The sequence below is a fragment of the Erithacus rubecula genome, assembly GCF_903797595.1.
Source record: "Erithacus rubecula genome assembly, chromosome: 19".
In the NCBI taxonomy this organism is placed as follows: domain Eukaryota; kingdom Metazoa; phylum Chordata; class Aves; order Passeriformes; family Muscicapidae; genus Erithacus; species Erithacus rubecula.
Genome location: NC_136671.1, coordinates 9356187 through 9373951, shown reverse-complemented (window position 1 = coordinate 9373951; position 17765 = coordinate 9356187). Strand labels below are relative to the sequence as shown.

General features: G+C 60.8%; 3 protein-coding genes across 10 annotated transcripts; 1 reads left to right on the top strand and 2 right to left on the bottom strand.

The window, feature by feature from the left end:
* Positions 1-8: 8 nt before the first annotated feature.
* Positions 9-8722, bottom strand: TRPV4 (transient receptor potential cation channel subfamily V member 4). Of its 8 annotated transcripts, none has more exons than XM_079322502.1 (18): positions 8615-8722; positions 6017-6454; positions 4910-5082; positions 4623-4775; positions 4394-4534; positions 4016-4314; positions 3390-3569; positions 3146-3304; positions 2947-3039; positions 2711-2784; positions 2463-2628; positions 2193-2259; positions 1659-1972; positions 1421-1548; positions 1132-1253; positions 891-1014; positions 755-829; positions 9-687 (listed from the first exon to the last, which is right to left on the bottom strand). In XM_079322502.1, the coding sequence occupies exons 2-18, from the start codon at positions 6379-6381 to the stop codon at positions 72-74; spliced, it is 3249 nt and encodes a 1082-aa protein (XP_079178628.1). In that variant the 5' UTR covers positions 6382-6454; positions 8615-8722; the 3' UTR covers positions 9-71. The 8 variants fall into 8 exon arrangements, with proteins under 8 accessions (XP_079178628.1, XP_079178629.1, XP_079178630.1 ...); XM_079322503.1 differs by having other exon boundaries at positions 14-687; positions 785-829; XM_079322504.1 differs by having other exon boundaries at positions 14-687; positions 8536-8619.
* A 328-nt stretch (positions 8723-9050) lies between these two features.
* On the bottom strand, positions 9051-12024 carry GLTP (glycolipid transfer protein). Its single transcript, XM_079322587.1, has 5 exons — positions 11601-12024; positions 10885-10946; positions 10554-10687; positions 9965-10115; positions 9051-9801 (listed from the first exon to the last, which is right to left on the bottom strand). Exons 1-5 carry the CDS (start codon positions 11833-11835, stop codon positions 9619-9621), a joined length of 765 nt encoding a protein of 254 aa, XP_079178713.1. The 5' UTR covers positions 11836-12024; the 3' UTR covers positions 9051-9618.
* A 1079-nt stretch (positions 12025-13103) lies between these two features.
* Positions 13104-17763, top strand: TCHP (trichoplein keratin filament binding). The gene is made up of 11 exons (XM_079322553.1): positions 13104-13384; positions 13459-13639; positions 14361-14429; positions 14619-14774; positions 14975-15087; positions 15390-15456; positions 15718-15890; positions 16102-16183; positions 16356-16541; positions 16612-16719; positions 17184-17763. The coding sequence occupies exons 1-10, from the start codon at positions 13212-13214 to the stop codon at positions 16708-16710; spliced, it is 1299 nt and encodes a 432-aa protein (XP_079178679.1). The 5' UTR covers positions 13104-13211; the 3' UTR covers positions 16711-16719; positions 17184-17763.
* The last annotated feature ends 2 nt before the right edge of the window (positions 17764-17765 follow it).

Here is a 17765-nt window from a genome sequence, read left to right as displayed (position 1 = left end):
ATCCCTGCACCACACCTGAGTTCAGCATGATGGGTGACCATGCCCAAAGGCACGGCAGGGCTTGGCATGGTTTAGTTTGGCGTGGCACAGGGAGCAGGCAGCTCCTCCATCCCGGAATCACCCAGCGCCGGAGGAGGCGGCGGTGGCGGGTCAGTCTTTATTACTAAATAAATAATCTTACAAATCTTGTGCAAAACTCTGTGGCGAAAACCATGGGCCTTGGGGGGCGGCGGGGGCGGTGCTGCCCATCCCAGGCGCGGGCCGAGGCTCCCGGCACGGCACCGGGGGGAGAGCCGAGACCGCCGGGGCAGGGCCAGGACCCCGAACCGGGTTGGACACTCCCCGGGACAGAGGCTGCGAGAATCCCTGAGGAGCAGACAAGCACCATCCAGCCCAGCCGCGATTCCAGAGCCCGGGAGGAGTCCGTGGGCAGGCGGTGCTGCCGCGCTAGAACGGGGAGCTCGGGGCACGGCCGAGATAGAACGGGGAGCTCGGGGCACGGCCGAGACAGAACGGGGAGCTCGGGGCACGGCCGAGATAGAACGGGGAGCTCGGAACACGGCCGCGCTGGAACGGGGAGCTCGGGGCACGGCCGAGATAGAACGGGGAGCTCGGGGCACGGCCGAGATAGAACGGGGAGCTCTGGGCACGGCCGGGCTAGAACGGGGAGCTCGGGGCACGGCCGGGCTAGAACGGGGAGCTCGGGGCACGGCCGAGATAGAACGGGGAGCTCGGAACACGGCCGAGATAGAACGGGGAGCTCGGGGCAGGGCCGAGATAGAACGGGGAGCTCGGAACACGGCCGCGCTGGAACGGGGAGCTCGGGGCACGGCCGGGATAGAACGGGGGAGCTCGGGGCACGGCCGCGCTAAAGCGGCGAGCTCGGGGCATGGCCGTGCCGCCGCTCCCGCGGTTCCGCCGTGCCCAGGGTCCCCAGGGGCACCACCACCTCCTCCGGCACTGGGCAGCTCTTGTTCAGCTCCACCACGCGTGGCACCACCGTCGACCATCGATCTGCGGAGAGGGTGGGAGATGTGCAGAGCCTGTGGCTGCTCCCCAGGCTCCCGGGTCTGCTCCTGGGGCTCGTCGGAGGCTGCAAGGGATGCTCCCAGCCCGCGGCACGGCGCTCACCTCTCCGCAGCCGGCCCATGGTGTGGGAGAAGCCGTAGTACTGGTACGTGTCGTTCTTGCCTGGATCCTCGCTGATGATGCCCAGATTCTGGTTCCAGTGGGACCAGTTCACCTCGTCCACCCTGTGGGGAAGGTCAGACCCGCAGGGGCTGCACGGGCAGGAGCTCCAGCACCCACCAGCAATGCCAGCTGCCTCCAGCAAACAACTGCACCCTGCCAGCCCCCCAGAATGCTGCTGGCTCTGCTGGGAGAGGCTCAGCTGCTCCCCAGCCAGGGCGCCCACCTTTACCTGAAGCACCAGCGGCGGTCAGGGGTCCCGTCCGTGCCCTTGCCCACGGTGACCATCTCCCCCGAGCGGAAAGCTTTCCGCAGGAACACCGGGAAGGAGCGCTCGATGTCCAGGATGGTGGTGGCCCACTGCCAGGGACACCAGGGACTGCTTGAGCACTGGCCTGCCTTGCCCACTGGGACTCCTGCAGCCCCCCCAAGCACAGGCAGCCCCTGTCCCACTGCCCCCAGGGTGGTACCTGCAGCTTCCAGATGTGCTTGCTCTCCTTGGAAACTTGACCCACGGTCTCGCCCATGAGGGCGATGAGCATGTTGAGGAGGAGCACAAAGGTGAGGATGATGTAGGTGACAAGCAGGATGATGAAGACACCCGGGTACTTGGCACTCTCGAGCATCTCCAGGTCGCCCATGCCGATGGTGAGCTTGAAGAGGTCGAGCAGGAAGGTGCTGAAGGTCTGGCTGTCCCGGCACGATGGGTAGGTGGGCACTGTGCAGTTGGACTTCTCGCTGCAGGACTCACTGCTGGGACATGGGTTGAGGAGAGAAACCAGGGCTGGGGGAGAAGGGACAGGGACAATGAGACTGCAGGGGCAATGGCAAGGACAGCATCCACAATGGGCCCCAGTGTGGCTCCGTGCTGGCTGAGACCTTCTCCACCACGGGAGGAGGCAAAGCCTGTGGGCAGGTGGGATGGAGCTGGGGGTCTGCAGCCCCCTGCCCAGCCATGCTGAGGACAGGGTTCCTTCCCCCAGCCAGGGGACCTGGCTCATTACCTGAGGCGTAGCCAATCATGAAGAGCAGGTAGACCAGGAGGAAGCGGAACAAGTCTTTGAAGAGGATCTGAAAGTGATGGAGAGCAGAGTGAGGTGTGCTGGACCACAGCATCATCATCAAGCTGTGCTGCCAGCACAACTGAGCTGGGAGCAGGGCACTGGAGAGCCACAGGAACCCTCCACAAAGCCTGAAAGGACCTTTTAGGCTGTACTTCCACAGGAGCATCACCCCTGGAGAAAAGGGAAGAGAAACCCACAACCTCACCAGACCTTCTGGATCATGATGCTGTAGGTCCCTGTCAGCTTGAGCCCGCGGGTGAAGTACAGGGCATTCATCCAGCCCAGCACCAGTGCAAAGACCATGACAGCCAGGTAAGCCTCGATGCCACCCAGGTACAGCCCCGCCGTGACAATCACCAACACTGAGTAGATGAAGCTGGAGGAGAGTTGGGGTCAGATCCTGCAGTTACAAGCCCAGGGGGTGTGATGGCTCGTGGCCCTGGGGGTTCTGTACATACTAGAGCAGCTGGAAGGAGCCATCTATGAAGAAAGAGTTCACACCTGGGCACTTCTTCATGAACAGGTCTTTGATCTGTGGGAGAGAGGCAGAGTTTGGAGGGTCTCGAGTGGCAGGGTCCCCGTGTCTGGGGCCACTGTGGCAGTGGTGGATGCCTCAGGGGATGGAGCTGTCACCCATGGAGACCCCAAGAGTTCAGTGGTCCCACAAGAGGACCCCCTGCCTCGCCACACTGACATTTGTGCAGAAGAAGAGGATTCCAGTGAGGAGGGTGATGATCTCCCCGGCCAGGCGCAGGTAGTCGGCAGTGCTGGTGTAGGGGTAGGGCGGCTGTGGGGAGAGCACAGAGCTGAGCTGCTGCCCCATCCCTGGGGACAGAACCCTGGCAGAGCCCCCTGTGAGGCAGAGCTGGGGCTGTGCCAGCGTGGGCACTCACAGGGCCTTCCATGGGGCGGTAGTAGGCGACCAGGGTGAAGATGATCATGGCGCTGAGGTAGGAGACCACGCTGATGTAGAACGAGACAGCCCCAAACTTGCGCCACTTGTCCCTCAGCAGCTCGTTGATGGGCTCCACAGCCAGCATCTCGTGGCGGTTCTGGTGGCACATGGGTGCTGACAGAGGGGACAGGGCCACTCAGTCCCTTCCAGACCCCTCCCAGTGCCCCCCAGCCCCTGCACACCTCGATCTTGCTGTTGTAGACGAGGATCTCCAGCACAGACACCTCCTCCCCGCAGGTGTCCAGCGAGGAGAGGTCGTAGAGGGAGGAGTAGACGGGGCCGTACGCCCAGTCCTTGAACTTTCGGGAGAGGTGCCGGGCGTCCTCGTCCGTGATCTCCCTCCGGATGATGTGCTGGAAGATCTGCAGGAGGGAGGGAGGGAGGGAGGACTGCTACCCACAGACCTGGCCCCACCTGCCTGGGGCAACCTGCCCTGCTCCCACCCCATCCTGGGGGCATTCCCCAACCCACTCGCTGCCCTCAGTGTGCTCAGGATGCTCCCAGGTGCTCCTGGGGTGATGCAAAGACATTGTCGCAGCCCTCCAGGATGCTGCAGCTTTTGTATTTTTGATGACTTCCCTACCTGCCCCACCAGAGGCCAAGGGCAGGTCAGGGGAGAAGATGTGAGGGGCTGGAGTTAATTAGGAAAGGGCCAGAATGCAAAGGGGTGTTAATTAGCCAGGTTAATAGGCTGCACATCCAGGTTTCCAGCAGCATCTGCAGAGAGAAGCCGTGCACGCACTGAGTGTGACGGGACTCAGCAGGGATGGCAGGCAGACGTCCCCCGACACGGGGGGGGACACCGTACCCCGATCTTGCCGGTCTTGGCTGCCATCATCAGCGGAGAGAGGCCATCGTTGTTGAGCAGCGTCTCCAGGTTGGTGTCGGGGAAGAGCTTGGCGCACTTGACGAGGAGCAGGTCGTACATCTTGGTGACGAACTTGGTGTTCTCGCGGGTGTTGTCGGCGATGGCCACCAGGGCGTGCAGCACGGTGTTGCCGCGGGAGTCCTGGCGCCGCAGGTCCGCCTGCTTGTGCCCGTTCTCCGTCAGGTAGTGCACGATGTGCGGCTGGTTGGTGCAGGCGGCCAGCGAGAGGGGCAGCTCACCTGCGGGGACAACAGCGGGGCTCCTGTCATCCCTTTCCTGCCGCGGGCACACCTTAGGGTGCGGTCCCTCGCTGCTCACCGAAGTAGAAGTAGCCGCCCTCGCCCTTGGGCTGGAAGAAGCGGCCGCGGGCCTGGGCATGGACGTCTGCTCCCTTCTCCACCAGCAGCTCCACGTAGTGCTTGCAGCGGCGCTCGATGGCGATGTGCAGGGCTGTCTGACCTGTGACACCACCGCCCGTCAGCCACCGCCCTGCCCCGGGGCCCTTCTCTGGTCCCTGAACCACCCCAGGGTCCCCCACGCCCCCCACCTCGGTAGTAGACGTCCCTGAAGGGCGAGTTGATGAACTCCCGCATGTTTCCCGTCTTCTCGGCGATGTCCAGCAGGATGGGGATGGTGTCGTTCTTGCCCCCGCTCAGGTTGAGCAGGGCTTTGGGCAGGCAGGTCTTTCCCGTGGAGGGCTCTGCGAGTGGAAGGTGCTGAGTTGGGGCCAGGACAAACCCCTCAGGCCCCTGGCTCTCCATGCCAGAGCCGTGCATCCTCCAGGAATACAGGGATCGACAGTGGCACCACGGCAAGGAGCACCCAGGTCCTCACCTCGGAACTCCTCGTCTGTGAGGCGCTTCTTGTGGGTGAGCAGGAAGGAGAGGAGCCCATCTAGGCCGGCCGGGGACCCCCGGGAGACGATGTCGAAGAGGATGGGTCTGTTGAAGACCTTGAGGACGGGGGGCGGCTCGGGAGCCGGCCCCTTTGCGGCTGGCGGCTGCTTCCTGCGGGAGAAACGCCAGCGCTGAGACCAGGAGCCGCTGCCTCGGCTTCCCCAGCGAGCTTGAGGGTGCTCATCCACTGGGGACAGGCACATGGGGACACCTCCCGGGACAGCCTCCCTATCCACAGCAGCCCAGTGCTCCCAGTCCCTTGCCAGCTCCCACCCGGGGGCTGCAGCTCTTGGGGCCCCAGCTCTGCCCCCCGGGAGGGACGGGCCGCGGGTTGGTCACGCTCCGGCACCACGGGTGAAGCCAGACCGGTCGGAGCAGTCTGGAGCAGTGGGGGATGGACCAGGGACAGTCCCGGGCATCGGGAATGGGGGCACCGTTCAGCTCCGGGCACCTGGAACGGGGGCACCGGGAACGGGGGCATCGGTCAGCTCCGGTCACCGGGAACGGGGGCGGGACGGACGGCGGCTGCCCCAGTCTGAGGGCTCATAGGGCATCCTGGCCCCCTCCACCCACTTCCACGGGAGAACATCCCGCTCTCCTAAGCCGGCTGCACCCCTGGGTGGGGACCCTGGCGGGCCGCCCCAGGTGCCCGGCACAGAGGGGCATTGTGCGTCCGGCCGCGGGCTGCCCCCCCCGGCTCCGGTTTCCTGGCGCGGGCAGGGCGGAGGCCCTCCTGAAAAGCCCTTTCATGCCGCAGCCAGACGGCCGCACCGGCCAGGGGAGCGGCCGGGCGCACAGAGCCTCTTTCATGGCGCCCGTAAGGGGGAAGGGGAGAGCGCTCCCGGCCCTGCAGTACCGGGGGCTGCGGACCCCCACCACAGCCATGGGACTCGCTGCGAGCTGCGAGCTGCGGGCGGCACCTCTGCCCAAAGCGCCCCAAAGTGCCGCACGAAGGTCCCCAGCTACTGAACATCCCCATCCCCACTGGGGTGCCCCCAGCCCAGCGCCCTCCGCCGCACCGGGGGCGCGGGGGTCCCGCACTCACTCCGCGATCCTCCTGCGCCAGCGCTTGTTCTCGCTGGGGTGGTGGCGGTAGGTGCCGTAGTCGAAGAGGGAATCCATGGGGGCTTTTTTGGGCGCGGGGACCACGGGGGACTCGTAGATGGTGGCCTCCAGCAGCTCCATGGGCTTCGGGGCGCCTTTCCGAAAGGCCCCGTGGAATTTCATGCGGAGGTTTTGCTTTGCGTCCCCGGCACCGGGAGGACCCCGGGCTGCCTCGGCGGGGTTTGGGGTGTCCTCACTCTCGAACAGGTTGGCCAGAGAGGAGAGCGGGAAGGATTCGTTCTGGAGGGAGCCGTCCTCCCCCGCACCCTCCCCGGCATCGCGCGGGGCATCCTCGGTGTCTGCCATGGTCCCTGCCCGGAGGGACGGGCACCACTGACCTGCCCGGCTGGCTGTGACCGCTTCCAGGAGAGCAGGAGACCTGGCAGAGGAAAACCCCCAAAGGTGTCACCCCCAAAAGACCCTCCCCGTCCTCTCCCCAGGGCACCGAGCTCCCGGCGGGACAGGTCCCGCACCCACCCCGGCAGAGGTTGGGGCCGGCGGGACCCCTCGTAGCTCAGAGTGTCCCGGACGGTCCTGTCTTGTCCCGGCTCTCCTCGGCACCCACCTACCCGCTGCGGGGACCCCTCAGGTCTGCGGGGGCCCCTCCGGCTGCTGCGCTGCCGTGCTGGGCGAGGGCGAGCCCGGCCCCGCTGCGGTCAGCCGGGGTGCAGCCCAGGACAGGGCACAGAGCAGACCCTGTGCGCTGCGATCTGCCGCCCAAGGAAAGAAAACATTCCTTGGGATACTCCCCACGTCCGAGGAAGCGTCCAGGGAAGCGCCCAGAGGCAACAGGAGCTGCCACCGCAGCAGGGCTGGGAGCGGGGCCAGGGCTGCTCCTGATGCTCCACAGCCCAGCGGGGCTCGGTGGGACTCAGATCTGGGCACTGGGAGGGAACTGGCGCGGCACGGGGGGGCTGCAACCCGCGGGAGGGAAGGACCAGCGGCTGGGACAACAAATCACGGGTTTAGGTTGCCCAGAGAGACGTGGAAATGAAAGAGAGACGTGCTATGAGCGCGGGCAGCCGAGCACTGTACCGTGTCACCACGTCCAGGACACGGACAGGTGACTGTCCTCAGGCACAGCCCCGCTTTCCACAAAAACCCTCCGGCGAAACGCAGCAGCGTCAGGGCTCAGCACAGCTCCCGCCTGCCGGGACAGAAAAAGCAGCGAGAAACGTGTCATTCTGTGCTGCGCTGAAGCTCTGTGCGACAAGCCACAGAGGCAGGCTGCGCCCTGCCGGGAGGACAGCCCAGCCGGAGAAAGGGCTCGAATGAGGCAGCAGGTCCTGGCAGCCACGCGGTGCTCCCGTGGGCACGGGGGATGAGGGTGGCAAACGGCCCCAAACCCTGCAGTGACCGGGAGGGGGTCCAGGCAGTGCCCCCCTTCTCCCTGCCACCCTGGGGAACACCCAGCGGGGCTGATGAAGTCCTGGGGGACACACAGCAGGGATGGCACAGCCCTGGGGGACACCCAGAAAGGACAGTGAAGCCCTGAGGGACACAGAGCTGACAGTTTCTCCTCTTTGCTGACATTCCTGCCATTCCGGTCTCTTCAAGAAATTCCACAAGCACCTGCCAAAGCCCGCAGGTCCCACATCCCGACCCCATGCAAACAGGGGCTCTCCATGGCCGGCTTGACCTTGGACAACGGAGAAGAGGGAATTGCCAAGCACACGGAACCTGCGGGCTGGGAATGGGGATGGGGCACCTGAGCTGTCCAAACTGTGCTGGGACCTGGAAAAGTGCAGCTTTAGGGAACATCTGGACATGGCACGGGCTGTCACACACCTGCTGTCACTGGCTGGGACTGAAGCGTGTGTGGGAAATGAGGGACTCGGGGCTGGTGCCGTCAGCCCGGGCACTGCCAGGAAAGGTGCTGTCACAGGGGTTTGATTTGGCCCGTTTAGTTATTTGGGTTTGGATTTTACAGACTTCCTCACCTCATGGAATAACTGAGTCAAGGCACAGCTCTCCACATCCAACACAAACCCCACCTGTGCTCCCACCTCTTCCCAGCTTCCCACCAAGGTACCTCCCAGCTGGACCAGTGTCCCCACTCCAGCCCTCCACGAGAGCAGGATGCTGTCACCAACACTGGGACGTGTGGGGACATCTCTGGGTGGGCAGCAGGGAGGGTGTCCCATGACATTAAAGGCTGGCAGTGAATCACTGAAACCACAGCGGGTTCTTGTCGGAAATCCTCATTCAGAGTGATGCAACTGCTTCTCAAATTCACCTCTCTGCTGGGCCCGTGCTCACCTCGGCAGCAGCAGCCAGGAGCTCGGTGTGGGCAGCGTGGGGGGTTCAGAGCCAGGGGGAGCCCCCTCCTCAAAGTTCCTCCTGGGAGCCCACCCAGCACCTCAATCTCAGATTGAGAGTCCCCAGGCTGTCCGAACAGTGCGGGGCATCCACAAGGATCCACCTGGCGCTGCCCAGCTCAGCCCTCGACCCTGGACTCACCTGGGGTCTCCATCCTGCCCCGGTCCCCGTGCCCCACTCCCGGTCGTGCCCCCCCGCTGCCCGCACCCCGGCTCCGTACCGCCAAAGGTCCCGTGGAAAGTCCCGCAGGCTCCGGCGCCGCAGAGTCGCCCGGGGCCGGTCCCCAAAGCGGCCCCTCCCCGCCCCGGCCCCGGCTCCAGCGGCGGAGGCGGCACCGGGACCCGCCCTCGGCATCGGCCCCCGCCCCCGGGCCGTTCCCGGGCGGTCCCCCGGGAGCACCGGCCACAAAACAGCCCGCAAGGAACAGCCCTAAAATACACTTCAAAAAATAAGCTCCCAGGAAAAATGTCTCTGGCACAGCCCTCCCAAAGAATAGCTCCAAAAACCTGCCAAAAAACTAGGAAACAAACCCCAATCTCCCTACCCAAAACAGCCCTGCCAGGACCAGCCCCAAAACACCTTCCCTAAAACAGCCTCCCCAAACGCCCTTCCTGACACAGCCCCCATGAGCAGCCCCAAATGAGGCTCCCAGGCCATGGGTTCTGTCAGTTTTTATTAATTGCTGCTCCCGCCGGGGCTCAGGAGGCCAGGGGGGCTCATAAGGCACCACAAACACCACGGGGACACTCCCTGGTTTCTGAATCCAGTGGAGGGGCTCAATCCCACGTCAGCACTGGAGGAGTTGGGGTCACCCCAAAGTCATCAGCTCCTCCACCACAGGCATCATTCTGGACAATCCAGTGCCAATCAACACGAGGTGTCTGTCGGTGGGTTCCAGGCACAGTTCGAGTGCCACTTCATCCATCAGCAGGACACTTCATTCCCTGCCCCACTGAAGGCAGGAATCCGAGAGTTGGGACTAGAAACGCTTGCTCTTCCTCTTGGGAAATCCCAGGGTGACACCCACAATTGTTTTATTGCCGTATTCTTAATAGAAAGTTAATTACTGTAATTTTTTTTGGTTAGAAAAGACGTTATCCACTGCAGATCCAGACAGGAATCGAAGTCACCGGAGAGCTGGGAGGTGCCCCAGCTGCCTCAGTGATGAAGACATAGGCAACACCCATCACACGTTATTTAATCTGTGCCAACCCTGTGCCAGCTTCAGGCTTTGTAGCTCAGCTCAGCGTTCATCTTCGTGTACATCTCGTAAATTGCATCCAGGATTGGAGTGACCCTCGTGAGAAACTGGTGGATTTTTTCTATGCTTTCCTCTTCCTTGACTTCTTTACCCTTCTCCAAGGCCTTCAGCAAATCGGATTTGTAGGGAAGAGCATAGACTGAGCCCTATAAAACAGGGAGAGGCTGTTTGACTCCCACAAACCCAACAGAGAGCATGGGTTGGGTTGTTCCCATGTGCCAACGCTGTGGGGGCTGTGGACACTTGACAGGGAATGGGAACAGCTTTAGGGATGATGGCTGGATGCTTGGAGAGGGAGGGAATGCTCACCGTGAAGAGCTTCTGCAGCATCCAGCCGTGGTATTTCTTCAGTGCAATCTCATAAGCCTTCAAGGCATTCACTCGGATGAGGTTGGGATGCTCCTCATCCCTCTCGCCATCAGAGATGCTCTGCAGCAACACCAGAATGAATTTCAGACCCCTGGGAGAAGAGCAGAGGTGTTTGGCTCAGGGAAGTGGGTGTTGCTTACCAGGCTGGAAGCATCCTAAAAACATCCCAAAAACCCACAGCCCCAGCAGTGCATCCCTCTCACAGAGCTGGTGCTCGTGTCCCTGTGTGTCCATCCAGGGAAGAGAGAGAAGAGCTGGATGGAGCCCCCAGGGCAGGATGGAACCCCCAGGTGAGGCCAGGGCTGGGGCTGAGCTGGGCAGGATCAGGTGCAGCCCCATGGATCCTGCAGGATCTGCAGGGTCCTGACCTGCCCAATTTGTGGGCTCACAAGATTTGAAAAGGGGGATCCCAACAGCTGTGCTCCCCAGCCCACAGGGAGCAGCCCAGCACACACAGCCTCCATTTGGCACTCTCCAGCTCCCCACATGCTGTGACACAGGCAGAGCAGCTCCCGACGCCGTGAGTCACCTTTTCAACCACATCAGCGCCAGCGTCGCGCCCGTCTTGGGCCAGGCCGAGCCGTGCAGCTCCTTCTCCACCTCCAGGATGTTCTGCAGCGTTTTGAACTTGGCAGGGTTGGAGTCATAAACCGCCCGGATTTTCTGAGGGCAGAAAAGGGAGGTTGGCTTCCAGGAGCAGGGACTTTGGGCAGGAGCCCCAGGAATAAACCTGCGACTGGAGGAGCCACCGCTGAGCCCAAAGTCCCCGTGGGAAGAAAAGCCTTTTTGAAACACCTCCTGTCACACAGCATCTCTCCCCAGGGATTCTCCTCTCTGAGCCCTCCTGAGTCCCTTCCTACCTTGATATTTCCAGTCAGGTCTGCTTTGACCGGTGAGTAGACAATGGGAGTCCCCAGGCAATCTGTGGAGACAGGGACGGGGGGCAGTTAGACGCTGGTGACACAGGGGACACCACAGAATTCCCACAACCAACAGGTTTCACTCTAAGCACAGCCCAGGCACTGAGACACGCCAGCGAAACTAGAAAAGGATCTCTGAACTTCGTACATGGCTGTTGGCCTTTGGGACAGCCCTGCCACCTACTGCGGCCCCACCAGCGACCTCCAATCCCCCTGGCTCCGGGACACAGCCTGAACGTCCTGGAACAGCCTGACCGGCACCGGACACTGCCCCATGTCCTGCCCTTCCGGGGCTGCCACCGAGCCGCCACACAATAGCTGACATTGTGGAGGGCAGCGGGCACGCTGTGCCACGAGGGTGGCCACGCCGACACCCACCCATGTCCCGACACGGGGTGGGATCCACGGGTGGGATGGCAGCCCCGGGTGATGCCTCAGGATGGGATGCTGCAGGACGCTTCCTAAGGGGGCTGCTCGGCAGGTTTGACAGGATCGTGATGCAACCCCGGCTGGCAGAGCAGCCGAACCCGGCGTGAGCCCTGGCTCAGGTTGGGGGCTCACACCCAGAGCTGGGGAGGGGGCACTCCGGAGCGGCTGAGCCCGCAGCAGGCCTGATCCCAGCCCGCATCTCCCAGCCCCAGCCACCCCGGTCTCACCGAAGAACGGCGGCAGGTGCGCCACGGCCTCCAGGAAGGGCAAAGTCTCGATTTGCTTATCAGCCGGCAGCGGCTTGAACTCGTGTTCCAACAGCAGCGCCATGACCAACGTACCTTCCCCGCTTTCCCCCTCACCGCTCCCCGGCTGAGGGGGCTCTGAAGGCAGCGGGGGCCGACCCGGCAGCGCGCCCACGCCACGCTCCGCCCCCCGCCGCTCCGCCCAATGGCCGCGCATCTTCCGTACGGCCGGTGCACAGCCATTGGTGGGAGCGGCAGAGGGCGGGACCTGCAGCGCAAGGAGGAGGCCGCGCCCCCATCGCCCCCTCACACTCCGGGCCTGGCCGTGCTCAGGACCCCGCTCTGCCCCGGCCGCGTTCCGAGCGACAGGCAGGCCGGCGTTAATTATTCACGGGAGATAAATATTTTATAGGGAACAGATGGAAAACAAACCTCAACGCGCGGGAGTGATGAAACACCTCAGTGAGAGGTTGGGTGGGAAAATGACACCGAGCGGGGACACGGAGAGGTGAAGAAGGGGTGGGAGCGGTGGGAGGCTCAGCCCGTCCGCTGCGTGGGGAGCGGAGTTGCCGCTGCCAAAGCCCCAAATACGGTGTTTTTACCGGTTATTCTGGAAAAACAGGTCGTGGAGCGATAACGATCGCTGGCTGGCAGGGCGGGTGCGGATACGAGGCGGGTGCGGGAGCTGCGGGTCCCCGGCGGGGGCTGCGGGCTGGTGCCACCTCCCTCCCCGCCGCCAGACTCCCGGGGTGCCCGGAGCCCGTCCTGAGAATCACCGGACCCCCTCCCGGGGTGCCCGGAGCCCGTCCTGAGAATCACCGGACCCCCTCCCGGGGTGCCCGGAGCCCGTCCTGAGAGACACCGGACCCCCTCCCGGGGTGCCCAGAGCCCGTCCTGAGAGACACCCGGACCCCCTCCCGGGGTGCCCGGAGCCCGTCCTGAGAGACACCCGGATCCCCTCCCGGGGTGCCCGGAGCCCGTCCTGAGAGACACCCGGACCCCCTCCCGGGGTGCCCGGAGCCCGTCCTGAGAGACACCCGGACCCCCTCCCGGGGTGACAGTAGCCAGCTCCGTGGTGCCTGCGGTGCTCTGAGCCCACCCCAGCTTGTTCGGAGCCCACCCCGTTTGTCCAGAGCTCACTTCGGGATGCCCGCAGGCTCTCTCGGGATGCTCGGAGCCCGTTCCGGGCTGCCCTGAGCCCCTCCGGCGGTGCCCGGCCTCTCCCTGGTCACGGACCGCCCGGTCCGGTTGGGTCCGTTGCGGGCGGCGCCGCGCTGGTGCCTTGCCAAGGCGGGCAGAAACAGAAACCTTTAACCCCTGAAATATCTACAGCGCCACAAACCCCGCGGTGCTGCGCGCTCCGAGCCAGCACAGCGGCACCGCGCCCGGCTCGGGCTGGACCCGCACATCCTGCGAGCGCTCGGGGCGCGGCGGCACCGCCGGGTCGGAGCGAACCGAACCCCTTTCATCGCTCCATCTGCTCGCCCTCCTCTCTCCCCGCCTCCCTCCGCCGGTCCCCGCCTCCCTCTCCGCGCTCGCGGAGCCCGTCTGGCCGTGTCCCTCGGCGGGCGCCGTCGCTGCGGGCGCGCCGCGATGTCGCTGTGGCCGCGCTGGAGCCGCGGCGCGGAGCGCAGGGCGGCCGAGCGGCGGGAGCTGGAGGCGCGCAACCGGCAGCAGTGGGAGAGCACCAGCCGCGCCTTCGCCCGCGCCGCCGTCTGCTGCTCGCTGCAGGCGCGGTGGAGCGAGCCCCGCGTCCCCCCGCGCAGGTACGGCCGCGGTCCGGCGGGTCCCGGGGCGGTGCCGGGGCCGCGCTGACGCTGCGGGTCGGTGTGTGCGGCAGCGCGGCGGCGGCGCGGCGGGACGCGGAGGAGGCGGCGGCGCGGCTGCAGCGGCGGCGGGAGCGGCTGCAGCGGCTGCTGGGCGAGGAGCAGGAGGCGCTGGCGGCGGAGCTGCGGGAGCGGCGGCGGGGCGGCGTGCGGAGCCAGGAGCTGCGGGACGGCCCCGGAGAGAGCGGGAGGAAGGTGAGGGAGCCCCCGGGGCTCGTCCCGTGTTTCAGCTCTACCTCGCTCTCTGGGCGAGGTTTGGGATGCTGAGCACTCCCGGATCCTGACCTGACCCCGCTCTGTGTTCCCAGTTTGCTGAACCGCTGCTGCACGAGCGCTGGAACAAAAACAACAAAAACATCACCGAGAGGTGATGTTGTTTTCTCTTGAGTTCCTGCTGCCTCGCATGCAGTAAACCAGTTTTTAACTTGAAAGTCATCATATCTCTACTCATCTCACATAACAGCAACTGCCCCAAGTTCTGATAAAAGGCAAAGAAATGAAAAGGTTTAAGTTTAAATAGTTTTAAGAAGTCCTCTCAAAGCCATATTTTTAAAAGTCAGAAATCTGTTCAGACTCTGAGCAAATTTTCACGGCTCACAATGTAAATATCTCAGGTGCATAAAATATAAATAATATAAAAAATATAAATCTTAATATCTCAGCCATGCTGTGGTGCTTCCTCATTGTTTATTCCACCCACGTGCTGCTCCAACATTGCAGTCCTGTATCACTGTCACCATGGTGTTCCCCATGTGACAATGACCCTCAGCTCAGGACCTGATGGGCACCTCGGACACTCAAATGAGCCCATCTGAGCAGAGTTTTCAGGGATTTCAGAGCCAGGTGGTGCTCTGGAAGATCCTGGGGGACAGAACATCTGGCACTGATATCCTTGCTGCATCTGTTGTGTCTCCAGGCAGAGTCAGAGCTGCACAGGAAGCACGTGAGAGAGGCTTGGGGTGATCAGCTAACACAACAAAACAAGGTATGGGGGATCTCTGAAATACCTGTGCAGGTGGAGGGGTGACACTTGTGCCACAGGAGCTGCTGCCAGGAAGGGACTGTTAGCAAAGCCATCCAGCTTGCAGGAGGCTGCTCTGTGGATTTTCTGAGCCAGAAGTTGTTTCTTTGTGTCAGGCTAACCTGAAATGCTGTTTTGTTTTCTTTGGGAAAGGAAGAGGTGGCCAAACTCGAAGAGAAGAGTCACGAAACAGCAGGAGGGGAAGCACTGGAAAGAATGAGACAAGAGGAAGAGAAGCATCAGCTGGAGAAGCAGCAAGCAGAGACATTGCTTCAGCAGATAGAAGAACTGAAATTGCAGGAGACAAAGGTAATCTTGGCTTTCTCCTCATTTGAGAAGGGAATTCGTTGCTTCATTGGAAATACAGCTGACCTGACCTCTCCATATTTGCACAGCAGGGAGAGTTTTCCCTGCATGCAGAGGAGCTGAACAGGGTACAAACTCTGGTCAGGCATGCTCTCTGGGATGTTGTGGCTCTCTGATGTACTCTTGGTGCTTTTCCTTTTTAGGCAACAAAGCTGAAAAAGGAACAAGAGAATTTGTTAAAGCAGCAGTGGATGCTGGAGAATTTGGAAGAAGAAAGGAGAAAAATGGAAGAGCACCGGAGGAAGAAAGAGCTTGGGTAGGACACTAAGTGGAGCTTGTTTTAGACAGAATCTGTTCCTGTGCCCATAGCAGTACTTGGGGCACAAGGAGATATTCCAGGTAGCAGTGGTAGGATGTAAATATTTGGGGTTTGGTGGACTCACCCACAGCAGCCAAGGAGCAGAGGCTCTGGTGCTGTTACTGCTTTTTGTTCCTGGTGGCAGGTTCCTCTTTGTCACAGATGTACCTCCCTGAGTGCTGCTGTACAATGACATGGTGCTTTAGAATCAGTGTGGTACTGTTTGCTTTTTTAAATTTTGCTTTTTTTTCCTCCTTCAGTCGCTTTTTGAAGCATCAGTGTGACGTCCAGTTAAGGAGACGAGCACAACAGATACAGGAGGAGCTGGTAAGAGATTCCTTTATACTTTATAGATGCTTTGTGGTGAAAAAACTCATTGTGTGTGGTTTGTGCCTGTCTCTGATTCCTACAGATCAGGAGGCCCCTTCAGCTTGTGCACAGGGCTGGAGCACAAAGCTTAGGGAGACGCAGCAGATGGAACATCTTGCTGAGCACACCCTTGACACTGTCAGCAGTAATGCTTAGAGGAGCCCTGCACACAGGCTGGAAGGCTGTTGGATGGTTGTTAATCTTGTGGTTTTTTTGCAGGAGACAGACAGGCAAATCTTATCAGCCCTCCTGGAGAAAGAAGATGAGGATCAGCGCTGGCAGATCTCGCGGCGGGAACGGGCGGTGGCAGATGTGGCCTGGATGAAGAGGGTCATAGAGGAACAGCTCCAGCTGGAAAGGGAGAGGGAAGCAGAGCTCGAGACCATCTTCAGGTGAGTCTGCCCCCCTCTGAACCTCACCTGAAGAGTCCATGTGTGCTGAATGTTCTGGGTCAGGGGGTCACTGAGAGGCACGTGTGGGATGGCCACACCATCTGGCAGGAACAAACCTTAAGAGAAACCCAATTGCTCCTCTGAAGCACAGGATAGCTTGTCTGTGCCTGTGGAGAATACAGGCAGAGATAATTCTTCCTCTCTCCTTTAGGGAAGAAGCAAAAAAAATATGGGAGAAGAGGGAAGAAGAATGGGAAAGAGAGAAGGTGGCCAGAGATCGCCTGATGAGTGAGGTGATGTCTCTATTGATGATGTGTCTCCCTTAGCTCAGTGAAACCATCACTGCATTTGTAATCAACCACTCTCTGGAGAGTTAAGAGCCTTCCATTCTGGGGTGGAATTGTTTTGCTTGTCTGGTGTGTTTCCTGGGAACTGTTCTCCCATCTTCTCCCTCCCTTTGCACAGGTGCTTGCAGGCAGACAGCGCCAGATCCAGGAGAAGATGGAGTTAAACAGACAGGCCCAAGCAGAGTCCATTAAGTACAGAGAGCAGCTGATCAAAGAACTGGAGGAGGTGAAGGAAAAGACTCGTTGGGGGAAGGAGCAGCAGGAGGAACAGCAGAGAGCCTGCAGGAGGGAGCTGCAGGCACAGGTAGGCTGAGCTCCCCTATACACACCTGGCTGCTGAGGCTGCCCCATCTCACCTGATTTCCCCCACACAGGGGACAGAGCACAGCTGGAGAGAGGAGGAGGAACAGCAGCAGGGATGGGGGCAGCTGCACCTGGAGGAGCTGGAGCAGCAGGAGGGTGAGCAAGGCTAGCATAGCAGGGTAAGGTCACACCTGGGTCACCCCAACACACCAGCCCAGCGTGGAGGGTGACAGCATCATTGTCTCTGATCTGCACTTTAGTCATCACAGGGTTACAACACTGGGCTGTTCCTTCCCCTCACAGAGCTCTACAGTTTTCTTTTCTTTTTTGCTGATATTGGCATGTTAAGATCTAAGTTTAAAAGAATTTTTGAGGCAGATGTGTTATTAATGCCTCAAATATTGCTCAGTGCTGGAAGGGATTTATTGGCTGCATTATTGCAGTTGGTATAGTGCAACTCCCCTGCTCAGCATCTTTGCTGAGTGTCCTGCTTTGCCTGGCTCTAAAATCAAATTTGAGTAACCCTACCTAAAGCCCCTGCCCAGCCTATCAGTTCCTGTGCATGCTGAACAGTGTGTGTGGATTAATTCCAGTGCCCATAAACCAGTGCTGGTTCTTTGTTTTGACCCCATTAATTCTACAGTTACCCAAGAACAGCTTGGACCTGAGGAATGAGCATGAGATGCAGCTCCAAACTACAGAAAGAAAACTCTGAGGACTCAAGGAACTCCTGAAATAATGGTGCCTCTGGAATAGCCTACAGTGAGATCCAAACTCGACTCAGTAGATTTCTGAAAACATTTAGTTGTGGCCAAGCTGAAGAGGAGAAAAGTTCTGCTCTGTTCAGGAATGTGGAGGTGTGAGCACCTTCAGAAAAGTGAACTGCTTCACTTTGCATTCTGGAATTGTGCTCATGTATTTTAGTACATGAGAGGCTGAAGCAACCCAGCAAACAACAGGGCCCTGTGGACCTGAGCCATAAAAGAATCTGTGTCTTCCCAGGAACAGGAGCTGTGAAACACCACAGGCTGTGTCAGACTCCCACCTTGGAGAATCAGGCAGTGCCTGGGTTCCCACTGGACTCTGAAGAGTTAATTCATAATGCACATTGCAAATCAGTCATGTGTGCTGTGGCAGCAGTGCCTGTCCAGTTCCTCTCCAGAAGGTGCTGGAGACTTCATTAAATGTTGTTTTTCACTTGTTTCATAAATTATGAATAAGTGTT

Excerpts from the sequence above, each read along its gene's own strand:
- GLTP (XM_079322587.1), bottom strand. The coding sequence starts at position 11,835 with ATGCGCGGCCATTGGGCGGAGCGGCGGGGGGCGGAGCGTGGCGTGGGC. Across the intron at positions 10,947-11,600 it reads GCACCTGCCGCCGTTCTTCG|ATTGCCTGGGGACTCCCATT; the intron begins GTGAGACCGGGG and ends CTGTCTCCACAG. Across the intron at positions 10,688-10,884 it reads ACCTGACTGGAAATATCAAG|AAAATCCGGGCGGTTTATGA; the intron begins GTAGGAAGGGAC and ends TTCTGCCCTCAG.
- TCHP (XM_079322553.1), top strand. The coding sequence starts at position 13,212 with ATGTCGCTGTGGCCGCGCTGGAGCCGCGGCGCGGAGCGCAGGGCGGCC. Across the intron at positions 13,385-13,458 it reads CCCCGCGTCCCCCCGCGCAG|CGCGGCGGCGGCGCGGCGGG; the intron begins GTACGGCCGCGG and ends TGTGTGCGGCAG. Across the intron at positions 15,891-16,101 it reads GAGCTCGAGACCATCTTCAG|GGAAGAAGCAAAAAAAATAT; the intron begins GTGAGTCTGCCC and ends TCTCTCCTTTAG.
- TRPV4 (XM_079322502.1), bottom strand. The coding sequence starts at position 6,381 with ATGGCAGACACCGAGGATGCCCCGCGCGATGCCGGGGAGGGTGCGGGG. Across the intron at positions 2,629-2,710 it reads GGCTCCTTCCAGCTGCTCTA|CTTCATCTACTCAGTGTTGG; the intron begins GTATGTACAGAA and ends ACTCTCCTCCAG. Across the intron at positions 1,549-1,658 it reads AGCACATCTGGAAGCTGCAG|TGGGCCACCACCATCCTGGA; the intron begins GTACCACCCTGG and ends TGTCCCTGGCAG.